General features: G+C 40.9%; 1 protein-coding gene across 9 annotated transcripts in view; it reads left to right on the top strand.

Annotated features, from left to right (window-relative positions):
- Positions 1–13,843, top strand: part of PCDH15 (protocadherin related 15) — a 608,113-nt gene that overhangs the window by 470,568 nt on the left and 123,702 nt on the right. For all 9 annotated transcript variants that reach the window (XM_035137543.2, XM_035137542.2, XM_035137532.2 and 6 more), the window contains 2 exons: positions 9,723–10,028; positions 12,340–12,564. In XM_035137543.2, the coding sequence (XP_034993434.1) occupies positions 9,723–10,028; positions 12,340–12,564 (531 nt within the window). The remainder of the gene's footprint in view (positions 1–9,722; positions 10,029–12,339; positions 12,565–13,843) is intronic.

Here is a 13,843-nt window from a genome sequence, read left to right as displayed (position 1 = left end):
TCCACAGGTTCTGTGCAAACGACACTTGAAGGTAGGGTAGTGATGAATTCCCATTTAATTAGTATTCAGTTCTCTGCAGGGCACGAGACTTTAATGACTGGTTCTATTAAAGAAAATTAAGAAAAAGGAACAAAAAGAATGCAGTAATTTAAACCAGCATGACTGGGGGCATAAATAATTCCCCACTAATTGTTCAAATGAACTGAGCAGTTAAATGGAAATACATCATTTATCCACTACTCATGCCATAGCTGCCAAGTTTTCCCTTTTCTCGCGAGGAAGCCTATTCAGCATAAGGGAAAATCCCTGTAAAAAAGGGATAACTTGGCAGCTATGACTCATGCTGAACAGGAAACAATAAAGGGAATGGCGAGGAGGAAGCTTTTAATTAAAGGCACAGTAGTCTTTTGTTCTGGAGCAGGCATCCCCAAACTGCGGCCCTCCAGATGTTTTGGCCTACAACTCCCATGATCCCTAGCTAACAGGACCAGTGGTCGGGAGAGATGAGAATTGTAGTCCAAAACATCTGGAGGGCCACAGTTTGGGGATGCCTCTTCTGGAGCCTCAGCAGAACTTTGCAGTGCACACCTGACAGTTTTTTTATAAAAACAATGCACCACAAATCAGCCTGAAGACAACTCAGAAAACTAGAATGGAACTATTGTTAGCAGAGTGTTAAGCAGATCTTTCCCACCTGAATGTAGATATCCTTGTTTGAGTTTTCTTTTGAACATGCTGCTGAAACCGAAACAAGAGAATTTCCGACTGCATAGTTCCTTGGAAACTCCAAGCTACATCTATAAACCTCATTGCATATTCAGAGCCAATAGAAAGTGTTAATATCCTATCAAGTAAAAGAGCTCACAGCTGGTATCCTTGTAGGTGGTGGCATAGGAAAAAACCCTGCTGGGAATGGGGGAATGCAAAGAAGATTAAAAGAAGAAAACTAAAAAGGACAAGTGTCAAAGTGTTGTGGATGCATTTCATATCCTTTAAACTCCACACAGTACTTACTTGACTGTGGAAATTGGAGTTGTACCAGATTCCCCACTGTTCTTTTAATTTTATCATTGGGATCCCCCAAAGTCAATTTTTGAATGCAATTCCTTTTCTTCTTTTTAGAAGGCCACTGTGAAGCATAAAGATTTGAGAGTTCAAATGCATGAAACTGACAGTGAAGTTCAACCATATCAAACCACTTTTCTTATAGCTATTGACTTTTCTTCTGTAGAACATTAAAATATTTTGATCAAAAATTATATCCGAGATGTCTTACGATATCATATTTTAATATTTACAACTAATCCATTTTTAAGAAACATGAGTGTGGATCACACAATTCCCTGGGATCTAATTGCTGGTGGGAAAGGGGACATATTGATGCTGGAGAGGCCCACTACATTTCAAAACTAGGTTGAATTTGAGATTCTTGGGACTGGAAATAAGAAATAATATTATTTCAAGTTCAGTTCCAGTTTACAGAGCTCTGTATTCTTAATCACGTTAACAATTTGTCCTAAATCCATTCAGTAACAGCAGTGACTAGGCTGTGACCCACAAGACTCTGCTCTCAGTCTTGATAAGACCTTCTCTGAAGACAGGAGGGGAGGATCCTGGGGTGGGCATTTGTGTGGGACCTGATACCCCTGTGTCAAAACCAGAGCTCCTTCCCCAGAAAATGCCTTGCCCAAAGGAAGGGGCCGCAATACTGGGCTTCCTTACTTCCTGGTGGTAGTTTCCCATCTCAGCTCTTGACCATTCCCATCATCAAAGAGACGACGTAATGTGGCAATGGCTGGTCTGGGCTGATGCATCATCTCCTCCTTCTTGGTCCTATTATTTATTCTTTGGATATGCATGATCTATTTTATGCTAACATTGTGTGGCTCTGTCTGTCTTCTTTGGCCATATCTCACTGGGTAGCATTTCATCTTCAGCTTAAATAATCTAAAACTAACGCTACTGGTCCACCGCCCTCCTTTGAGTCAAAGAACTCCTATATTTAAAGCCAGATTTCTTTTTGTTTCTGATTGTGACCGTGTCTACATCAGTACAGGCAAGAACAGAAAGAAAAGAGAGTCGCCAACAGAATGATACAAGAAAATCTGTGGCTCATAATGTCAAAAATTAAATTGATTGGAAATTGACCAGGCTCCTCTATCTTCTTCTGGCGTGTGATCCTTTGTTATTGTGATGTGAGAGAAATGACCACAGTCCTCCTCCACTCTTTATTCTGTATTGGGAGGGGAGAACCTTTGCCCAAATGCCAGATCCCCTTGTGGCTCACCTTCTGGAAACCACATGCCAGGAATAATGGGACTAACACAAAGCAGATAGGACTGTGCACTTCTCTCACACATGCATATACACAAACCTTTTCATACATTCCCTCTCTCTTTTCAAGTCTAATTGCTAGATATGGGTATGATCTTCATGGAGATCACGGTGCATGGGAAAGGGAGAACTAACTCTTCTGTTTCCAGCTGCAATCCACAAAGATCCCCTCCATTATAACAATTAGGCTTAAAAACAGTGCACTATTGAGGCTGGTAGGAGCTTTCCTTTCCCCAAGACTAAGTACTGCATGGGGGGGGGGTGATTTTTGGTGGTGGCACCTGCAGTGCATGGGAGACTCAACCTTTCTCTTTTCAGCTGTGATCCCTTCCAGGAAAATGACACCCCACAGTTAATGGGAGCTTCCAATTACAGCCAATTGAAGGCTCCCCTCACCAGCTTGATTGCTACCTGGGGAAATTTGGAATGGGTGTGTTGTGGATGGCTAACCACTATGGCAATTAAGCTTTAGAAACTTCCACTGGCACCAATGTAAGCTGCTTCAATTTTATTTTTAATCAATCCTATTTGCTGTGTGGAGTGGGGGGGGGGGGGGAGATGCTGTGGCCAACATTCAGCCCATTGGCTGAGAATTCCCAACTACGGTATTTTCCATACAGTAACCTTGGGAAATCTACCAGGCTTGTCTCCTTACACTCTCATTCCACACACTGCTTCCTAAGTTCTTTGGTTCTTTTATTATCCTGCAACAGTTTATCACACCATAAGGGCTGGATAATAAATATATAATTGTAACCTGCAGGTAACCTTTCTATTTATGCCTTAATTCAATAATACTCTTTGACCACCTTTGGAGAAAGAAGCCTTAATTTCTGAACTGGGCATCAAACTCGCAGAGGGATTAGTTGGGGGGGGGATGATATTGTGCAAAGGGGGGGGGGGGAAATAAAATAGCAGTGTAGAGTACACTCTCTTGCTTTGAAATGTTGACCAAATAAACTGAATTTATAAGAAAATTACAGCATATTCCCTAATGTTCTATGAAATTGAACTATTACTTCCTAGGCAGGGATCATCCCGTTCCTTGGTTATTTTTCTTAATGTCACAGTGGGAGTCCTTGAAGGGGGAAGAGAGGAGAATAGATTATGTCGGAATTAACTTCCTGAATTATTCATAATTACAAAGTTTGAAATATTTTCCATTTTTAAGAAGCTACTTCACACAATGGGGCACGGCATGTTACATATTCTGCTCTGACATGTGAAATGTAAAAATGCCTACATCCCTTTGCACTGAATCTCTTTCTCAATTAAGAACCCATTGGCAAGTTTAATCTTTGGGAAATAAATAGAAATGGCTAAGAGCTAAGTGCTCCCTTTTGGTATGTGTGTAACATTCCTAATCCTTCCCTAGCAGAGGGTTTTCAGAAAGGCACTCCAGAAAGAGCTACTGTAGGTGTCATGTAGACAAAGGCAGCAATACCAAGTTAAAATGCATTTAAATCCCAGTGAAACTATTAGGACTTAAAAGCACAATAAAGTTCTTACACTCTTATGCTTAGGTACGTTAATGTGAAGGTTCTAAGAATTGGAATATACACCTTTGCATGGATTATGGAGGGTTCTTATGTTATTATAGGTGGTACAGTAACGTTTATCAAGCTACACCTTAAAATAAGGTGATATCTTTTCAAAACTAATTTATCTGAGTAGATACTTTGCTGGGAAGTGCATATTTTTCTAGTGCCAATTTCCCTTGGGTGATGGAGGGGGAAAATGTTTCTGTAGTGGAATATCTAAGTTTCCCTCCACCCCCCCCCAAAACCCCATTATTTCTAAGATAATTTTCACTTTGCTGAGGTTAGTTATGCGGCCTAGGGGTTAGAGTGTTGGACTTGGACCTGGGAGACCAAGGTTCAAATCCCCATTTGGCCAAAAAGCTCACTAGGTGACCTTGGGCCAGTCACTCACTCTCAGACTAACCTATCACACAGGGTTGTTGTAGGGGATAAAACGGGGAGGAGGAGAACCATGTACGCCTTAGAGGAATGGTGAGATATAAATATAATAAATAATAATTAAATTATTATCTTCCCATTAAGTTGTGTTTTTTCCCACTAGCTGAAAGGTTTCATTGAATATTTAATTCCACATCACTATTTAAAAATCTGCAGCATTGATCAAATGGCTTTAAAATAAAAGCTAATTAAACAGAAAACTGGATAAGTGCCTGATTCATTGAGTTCTCCTGTTGACACAGGGATTTCTTCAAGGAAAGTCCAGTTTAAGAAAACATCACCGGCGCTTTAGAGAACATGATTTCTGTACTACCCACTAGTTTGCAGTTGCTCTGGATCCAGTAATTTTTACAGCACCATGCCTCATCAGAATTTTGTGGGTGATTTATGTTAGCATGATGGAAATTGCCTGGTCCTTGCTACATGAGCTACATTTCAAAAAGATAAGTGCAACAGTGGATGTGTAGCTTTCTGCACCTGCAGTTCTCTGGACTGGGCTTCTTGGTTTAACTGAGGCCTGCATATAGTTCCCCTGTTAACAAATGCAAGTGTTATTCTTGTAATTCCTGTGAATAGGTTTCAGTTCTATATTTTAAACTTTGTGGAAGAACTAAATGTCATTCCATTACCCTTTAGGGCAAAACAGATATGTTTAGAATGAAGTCAGTTATTCCAATTAGGATAATGGAAAAGGGGCAGACTGTAGGACAGTGGCAATTTAATGTTAGTATTTGGTTATCAGCATCATGGAAATGACTAGTTGGCACACATTCAGGTTCCTGTTAAAATATGTGGTCACACACATTTCTGGTTTACAAGTATACAGTTGTACCTTGGAAGTCGAACGGAATCCATTCCAGAAGTCCATTCAACTTCCAAAACATTCAGAAACCAAAATGCGGCTTCTGATTGCCTGCAGGAAGCTCCTGCAGCCAATCAGAAGCCACAGAAGCCCCATCAGATGTTCGGGTTCGGAATAACGTTCACAAACCGGAGCACTCACTTCCGGGTTTGCGGCATTCAGGAGCCAAAACGTCCAAGCACCAAGGTGTTCAGGATCCAAGGTACGACTGTATAGAGATAGCAGACTTCAATCTATAATTCTAATTATATATTATTACTATTTATAAAATTTCTATCCCACCCTTCATCCAAGGATCCTGGCAGTTTACAAGATAAAAACACAAAAATATATCATAATAAAAAATAAAAACTATACCCCATGCACCCACCCACAGTTTAAAAGTCTATAGATCATTAAATTAGTCAAAGGTGTGGGAGAAAAGGAATGTTTTTTTCTGCATTCAAACTTCCTGGCACATTTTTGCTCAAAATGTTAGATTCCAGAGCTTTAAGAAAGGGTAACTTCAGTAAATTTTCAGAATCATACTGCTTCATCTCTTTAAGTATCTCTGTTTGCTTAGTATCTGCTTAGTGTAAGGTCATTTTATTTTAAATTTTTGTGCTTTGCTGCAGTTTGTTTTTCATGCTGTGAAAATTCCACATGCCTTGCCTCTGAATCCAAGGTATTACACTATGTACATTACAAAGAATGGTAGTCAAATAGATCAGGCAGTAGCAAATACTGTAGAAACTTCAAAAGAACTGGCTTGTTACAATTCTGATTGTGTAAAATGAAAGTGCAGCCCCAACAGCACATATCATCACACTCTTCCTTTGTTACAATCATTGACAAGATGCAGCTGTTGGCAGAGAATAAATTTAAGATTTGCTTCTAGAAAAGAAAGGGGGAGAACCCTAATTCATATTTATGCAGAGTTTCATTCTAAACAGACAATGCATTGATTCAGCATTGAATATAAACAAGCCTGCCTCCAGATAGGTGTAGACAAATATTAGCAGCATTTATCTGTTCTCTTATGTGAGAATTCTATGAATAGATATTAACTTAATGATACTGATCTGTAGCCATTATGGACAGTGGCCTGCAAATTCTGCCTGCATTGATGGTGTATGATCTCAGTCTGTCTTTCATTCTCAATGTCATGGATCTCTTCTCATCTTTTACATACAATGCTACTCCTCCTCCCTTCCTGTTTAATCTACTCCTTTTGAATAGTTTATACCCCTCAATTTTTACATTCTATTCATGAGTCACATCCCACCAGGTTTCATTAATGTTTGTTAGGTCATATTTGTCTTCCTGTATTAAGAACTCAAATTCTTCTTGCTTGATTCCCATACACTGTGCATTAATATAGAGACAAATTAAACCCTAAGTTAGGCATCCCCAAACTGCGGCCCTCCAGATGTTTTGGCCTACAACTCCCATGATCCCTGGCTAACAGGACCAGTGGTCAGGGATGATGGGGATTGTAGTCCAAAACATCGGGAGGGCCGAAGTTTGGGGATGCCTGCCCTAAGTTATCCTTCCACACACAGCTGCCTCCGTCCCTCTCCAAAGGGAGTCACATGCCACTTCCAGATGTCCCTTCCTTTTCTTGAGAGTGGCAGGAATTGTTCTGTGCACTGTATCTTCCTTCTATTGCCACCCCAGTGTGTTCTGAGGTCTGAAACTACTGTTTCTTCTCTGGCCGAGAATCAGTGTCCAAGTTGATGGCATGGAATCAATTTTGCAGCAGCCTGTTTTTTCCCCCTGACAGCCTGCTTTTTTATGTCACGTTCTTCTGGGGATTCATCTCCTGCACTGGCAATCTCCCTTCCCCTTAGGGGCACCCCACCTGCATTCTGTTCCAGGAGAATCCACTCTGGTCTACCAAGAATTTCCTCATCTTGTCCAATAGCGCCAAGTGTGGTTAGGTTGGCCTCAAGTTGCTGTACCTTCTCTTCTCTTCCATCAAGGCAAACAGTGAGCCAGACTTGATGGGTCCAGCAAGGCAATTGGGAATATAGGAAACTGACTTATATGAAGTCAGTCAATTGGTCCATTTAGTTCAGTATTGTCTACACTGACTGATGGTGGCACTCCAGGGTTTCAGACAGGGGTCTCTCCCAGTCCTACCTAGAGATGCCAAGGATTCAGCCTGGGAGCTTCTGCAGGTAAAACAGATGCTCTACCACTATGGCATTTCCCAGCTCTTATGTTCCTGTATTTTTTATCTCCTCCCTTGAGCATGAGTCTTGATTTTTTTCCTTTCAGCTAATTTGGGATATGTAGTGTAGTATTAGGCTCATATGCTTTTTTGAAACCTTCATTTATTTTTATAGGCTTTTCACGAAGGCTTATTGGAGCAAAAATTGCTCTGAACTTTTCAAGTGAAGAAAATGGCAATAATAATAATACTTTTGGTGTGTGGTGGTGGTGTTCTTTTAACAAATAAAAATTCTCTTGTTACTTGGGGGCATTCCCGCTTTCTGCTCCCCTGATAAATTAAGAGCTACATGTTTATGCAACTTAACTTGGCTGTTGAATTTTAGACAGCGATAAATCTTTTTTAATTTACTATTGTCTTAATGGGTGTTGGTTGTAATCCAGTTAGCAGCTGTTTAATTGCTTTCATGTGGCCCTTGTTTAAAGCAAAACTATCTGAGCACACACATTGGCTCCATGGATTAAGGCTTTGAAGATATAGTGTTCTGCCACTACTCAGTTAAAATCCCCACAATGCATTCTGTCTTTAAAAAAAAAAATGCAACAAGGTTGTTTTTTTAAAAAAAATGTTTTTAATTTGTACTCTCTACAACTAGCTACAGTTAGCAACTTTTATTGCAAAACTCCAGTACAGCCAGTCTTGGGAGGCCTGGCCTAGATTTCCAAACAAACTGTGCATCACAAACATATTTACCCAGTAGCAGTTGGCAGGGCTGCATGGTTGGGACTGTGTTGCTGTCCCAGCATCGCAACACCACACCTTGCTGCTGGTTATCAAGAGGGAGAAGCACAAGGAAGGGCGCTCGACATGGGCAGCCACAGTGCTGACATCATGAAATTCTCTCTGGCCCTGCACTGAGCCAAATGGCCTCCCCCCACCCTCCTTCCCTGTCTCCCCCTTCAGAAATGGCAACAGCATGTGGTGTTTTGAAGCCAAGAGAACTCATTTCCCCATCTATGAAATGAGAATAACAGAGATCCGCCATATTATATACACTTTTGTGGCAAGGCCCTGCTTATATGTGTTGCTACCATATCCAAATACCTACTAGGATTGCTATTTTTTTGCCCCTGGTGACAGGTTACTCTTAAGGCGGGCAGAAATCTAACAGATGTTGGGTGGAGAAGCAGACAGACTAGTAGTAAATGTTGCACCTGCTGAATGTGTGCCTAACATGGTAATCTTGGGGCACAGATCCTATTCCTCTAGCAGCAGCCTATCAGGCAGAAATGTAACCTGTGCAGCATATGCTACTATTGTACCTGAGCCCCCCATCCCAGTGAAAGCAGCACCTTTCAGCTCTCTAAACATTAACACTTATATTGCAGAAGCCACAGAAGGCACCACATAGGCAACTTTGATAAGGCGTTGTTGTTTGCAAGGATGTGTTAACCTGAGACACAAATAAAGCTGAAACCACCAATGTTTATTGTGTTGATGTAGTACAAAAGAGAAACAAGTGTGTGATTTTTATTAACCATTTTAATTAACTTTTAATTGATTTCCATGAAGATAAATGGTTTCATTATTATGCCTCCCACTGAGCACCATGGCAGGATATTAAATGTCTTTGGAAACTTCCTGACAGTTGTGGTGATAGCCAGGGACTTTTATGTTATGTAACAACTTGTGGGGTGTTATCTGCAGGCTCTTAGAAATGTGCACAAATGAAAATGCCTTACTCAAGCAGGCATTCCCTTCTCTTATGCAGCCAAGTTTCTTATGCCTTGATTTATTTAAGGTAAAGAGAAGAGGAGGTGTGGTGTCACATCTGCCGATATTCTGAGTTCTGTTCCTCTTCTATGGTTCTAATGGAGTAATGGAGCAGGACTGGCTGTGGGTCCAAGTAGGACTGGCAGCAAGTGACCAAAGGAACAGAGTTGAGGATTTCATTTCCCCCTGGCAACTGGTAACACCCAGCAGAAAGTGGAAGCAAGCAGAGTTTCTTTCTTTGCATTATAGATATAATTCAAGAGATTTGGGGAAAAGTGTAGACTTTAGGAAATGGGTCTGTAGGGAATATTGTACCAGCTACTTCTTAATTCCTGGTCCCTACTTGAATTTAGCATTCCTGCATCCAGTTTTAGAGCAACCCCAGGAAGCTATGCAGGCTTATTTTTGCACCTTCCCACAACCTTCAGGGACCTTGCTTTTTGGAAGCTGGATTTCTGTCAAGGAGATTTGGATTAGTGGCGCTGGATGCCCATGCTTTCTTAGGGTTGTGGGGCTATAAATCTGATATCAACGAATCTGAATTCCTTCCATTAGCCCGAAAAGGGTCTATTTGTGCTACAAGCTCCTGATTTCATGTTTCTTCCCCTCCCTTATCTTTTAGGCTACTGACCCAGATGCTGGAGTAAATGGTCAAGTCCGTTACAGTTTGGCAAACTTCAACAATCTTTTCCGCATAACATCCAATGGCAGTATTTACACTTCAGTGAAGCTAAATAGAGAAAACAGGGACTATTATGAACTCATTGTTGAAGCAACAGATGGAGCTGTGGATGCCCGCCGTACAACATTAACTCTGGGAATCAAAGTTCTGGATATTGATGACAACAGCCCTGTGTTCACGAATGCTTCCTATACAGTGACTATTCCTGAAAACCTGCCCCCAGGCAGCGTCTTCCTACGTTTAGAGGTAAGAGAGCCATGAGTTCCCTGAATATTCTCTGTGAAGAAGAATATATATTAATCGTATTGCATCAAAACCAGTCTACCTAGTTGGCTTTCTCTTAAAAAAAAATTAAAATTAGTTGAGAGAGTAGGGGAAAATAAAATAAAACTTCTAATCATTTATTTCTGGGATTTATATTAAGTTTTTAACCTACAAAAGGCAATCTATAACACTGGCAGTCTTCATAATAAATTAATTAAAAGAAAGATCATCAATATTTGAAATTAGATTAATACTAAAATATCTTGAGGCACCATTAGATCTTCATCCCCCACCCCAAAATGGTACTTTAAAAAATTGAATTCCTGAATTATGACTCCTTATTAATCTCAGCATCTCTTTGAATTGAATAAAGTCTCCTTAATAGAATCTAACTCCTTTCTTATGGTACAGATACAGTAAACTATTACTGTATTACAGGAAAGTGGAACCTGTGACCCTCCAAACGCTGTTGAATTTCAGCTTACCGACAGCCCCCAACAGCATGTCTAATTGCGTAACAAGGCCCCAAGAAATCCCAACAACTCACAACAGACACAATAATTATGGTTTGGTTTTGGGGCATTATTTTGGCCACAACTTTATTTAAAATACAATTTAATTCTGAGTGTTGGCTTAGGCTTTGGTTAATCCTTCTGTCCACCCTAAGGGACAGGACCATTTCCATCTGACCATTGGGTCAGGACCATACCATCTGTCCAGTTGAGCAGGACCAATTCCATCTGACCATTTGAGTCAGGACCAGCTCCGACTTACCTAGTGGTTGGTAAGTCAAGTGAACACCCCAAGGGATTGGAGGTACGGTTTCACTATACTCTCCTTCCCCCAAGGAGTGTTCCCCAAGGCTCGGCTCTGTAATGGACACACCATCCTTGCTTAAGGCCGGATGATGGACTAGAGTCCCTGAGCCCCAGGATTCCTTTAACGGAATACTTCTATGAGGAGCAAATAATTGGGGGGTAGGCATTTAAGCCATGCCCCTCCAATACCATTTAACCAAAGCCTAACAGCCAACCTAACAAGTTGTGACAGATTGCTTGACAGTAGGCGAAAACCAAATGGCAACAGCCAATCAGCCAAGGGGAAAAATTCCTACTGGACCCCTGAATACAGGCGACCCCCGCTAGTCGGGCAAGCAGTGTCGACTAAAACCTAAAATCAGCGGCGGGTGAGCGGGGATTCGGAAGCCTTCCAAAAGACTGGGGAGAAGCGAAACCAACGCAATCATTAAGTTAGATGTGCCTGTCAATCAAACTCAAGGCACGCCCCGTGACTCAGCCTCACATTTAGCCCACCCCCTCCCAGATTTCTCTCAGGCCTGTCCGCAAATGCCACTACACTCTATGAGTGTAATGGTCTTTGTTAGAATGACACAGTCCAGAAACAGCTGGAGGTTCCCTACCCCTGCTTGAACCTTAAAGACTTCTTGAAATTCAGCAACTTGTTTTAGCTTACTTACTATTTTCATGATTGTAAAGCAAAACTTTTATACCAGCAAGAGAAAGCATATGCATTATAATTTGGGGGGTCTGAAAGTACTTCTGGATTTGTACAATTGGTGCGCAAACCCATTTGTCCAAAGAAGAAAGATGATCTTGGTGTGCAAAGAAAGATGAGGAAGCTATTGCAGCTAGTAGAGAACTAAATGCATCTTCAGACTCTTGCAGTACAAACAGGTTGCCTGTAATCCAGTGCAAGATGCTTCCTCCCTACCTCCTATCCCATTTTTCATGCCAAGTCACAAAACTGAAAAGGGGTGTGTGTGCAGTGGCCTTATAAGCACAGGACAAAATAGCTGACCCCCTCCTATATAGCTGCACAGTGAACAATTGCAATATGGTTCAGTAGCATAGGAGTAATTTAATTATCAGGATCATGGGGAGGGAAGAAAGCACTAGATATGTAGGCATATCAGCCTCCTATTCCAGGTAAAGGACAATGCACACCAAGGTATGTGGGGTAGAGGGAAGAGCGCCTTTTGTCTCCGTGTCTGTCTCTGTGGGGCTTTTTTTCATGGAGGTATTGTGCCTACAGCCTGGAGTTCAGAAGGACAGGAGCGCCTGTGTTAGGATTTATTGGATTCAATATATTGTGTTAGCAGATTTTTTAAAATAATTTTTTAGGAAAAAAACAATTTGAGGAAACGTAATTACTCAGATTAAATTAAGCAATAATAATTTTTGGCCTCCAAAGTGGTGGTGGTGGTGTTTTTTAAATGAAATCTGTGTATACTGCCTTTGCTGGAAGCCAAAATAATGTTCTTTATGTCTTCTAGGCTAAGGATATTGACCTTGGAGCCAATATTACCTATGGAATACGAACCCGGGAAGCGTTGCAGTATTTTTCATTGAACAAATTTAACGGGGACCTGTCACTTATAAAGTCCTTGGATTTTGAGTCATTTCCTGACCCAGATGCAGCATTCACTTTTTTAGTGGAAGCCTTCGATATTGGGGGAACAATGCCTCCAGGCCTTGCTACTGTCACTGTGAGAATAAGGGTAAGAGTTAAAAAATTCCTATCTTCTAACTTAATTGGATGGTTGGTACCATTAAACAGAGACCCAAATGTATTTTTGCAGAAGCAGAGGCACCCAAGAGAAAACTTCTTCTTTTCCCTACAGTTTTATAATGTTCATTCTCTTTCATTTGCATACATCTGCAAACGTTATAGCAGGAACTTGTTCACATTTAAAATGTACAGTACTAACAAATATAATTGCTTTGCAAATGTACATAATTACAGAGCTATGCCTTGGCTCCTAGATTTGTGAGTTACAAAATTAGATTGGTGAATCCTTTAAATTCCCCCAAAGACTGAAATAAACACTCAACAGAATTGTTTGCCAAAGTAGCAACATCTATATTTCAGTTTAAGTTCGCATAAACCCATAGTTTTATGAGCCTCGCTTATGGATCAACCGCTTGTACATGCTGCATTAGAATTTCAATTTCTGCTGTCAGAAGTGCCAACTATCCCAAAAGAAATGGCCATGTGAAAGCTGCTTTCTCATTATGAATATTTCTTTGTTCATAATTTAGTGTGGGATCTTGTTACTTTATTCTTCCTGCTTTTTAAAGGCTTTAAATTATTAAGTGTACAATCAATACATTTTAAGTGTAATGGTAGCAATGTAAATTGTGAACATGACACAAACATGTGCTTGAAGTGTATGCTCTTCAAGGGATTGTGATTGGCTGCTGTTCGTTGCTAAATGCACATTGGTGGCCCATTCCACATTTTCTTGGAATGGGGAATGACCCAGTAGTGGCACACAGAGGGCAACTGCAGAGCAGTGAAGATGTGCTTATCTGAAAGGAGCAGTGTTTTAGCATCTTTCATCTCTGCAGAAGATACAAGCTTGATTTATTTCTTTTTCCTTTGTTCAGTGGTTTTAATCAGGGAAACATAGAGAAACTATTGGTAGCTGGGTTCAGTTTGTCAATCTTGCTACGGAATGTTTCAACTAAATGGTGGTAAACGTCCTGAAGTCACCACAGAAGAGTGAATATTATCTCAGCCAAAATATTAACCTAGTCCGATCCCAGAGTATTTTACATACTCTGTACAATGGAAACATTAAACTGTTCCACGTGTGAATAGTACCAGACATATCTCTCTCTTTAACACACGCACCCTGTTTTCAGACATCAAAAGAAAGTGTAATGGCTCAAACTGTGTATGGCGTTTCAGGGGCACACACCAGCCCTACCCCCCCTCCCCGCCCAATATCACTATCTGTTCTTTTTTGTACAGTGAGCAGAAAGCTCTGCAGCAAG

This window comes from Zootoca vivipara, chromosome 5, assembly GCF_963506605.1.
Source record: "Zootoca vivipara chromosome 5, rZooViv1.1, whole genome shotgun sequence".
Classification (NCBI taxonomy): Eukaryota; Metazoa; Chordata; class Lepidosauria; order Squamata; family Lacertidae; genus Zootoca; species Zootoca vivipara.
Note: the sequence above shows the minus strand (reverse complement) of the source record. Positions and strands in the feature narration are given on the sequence as shown.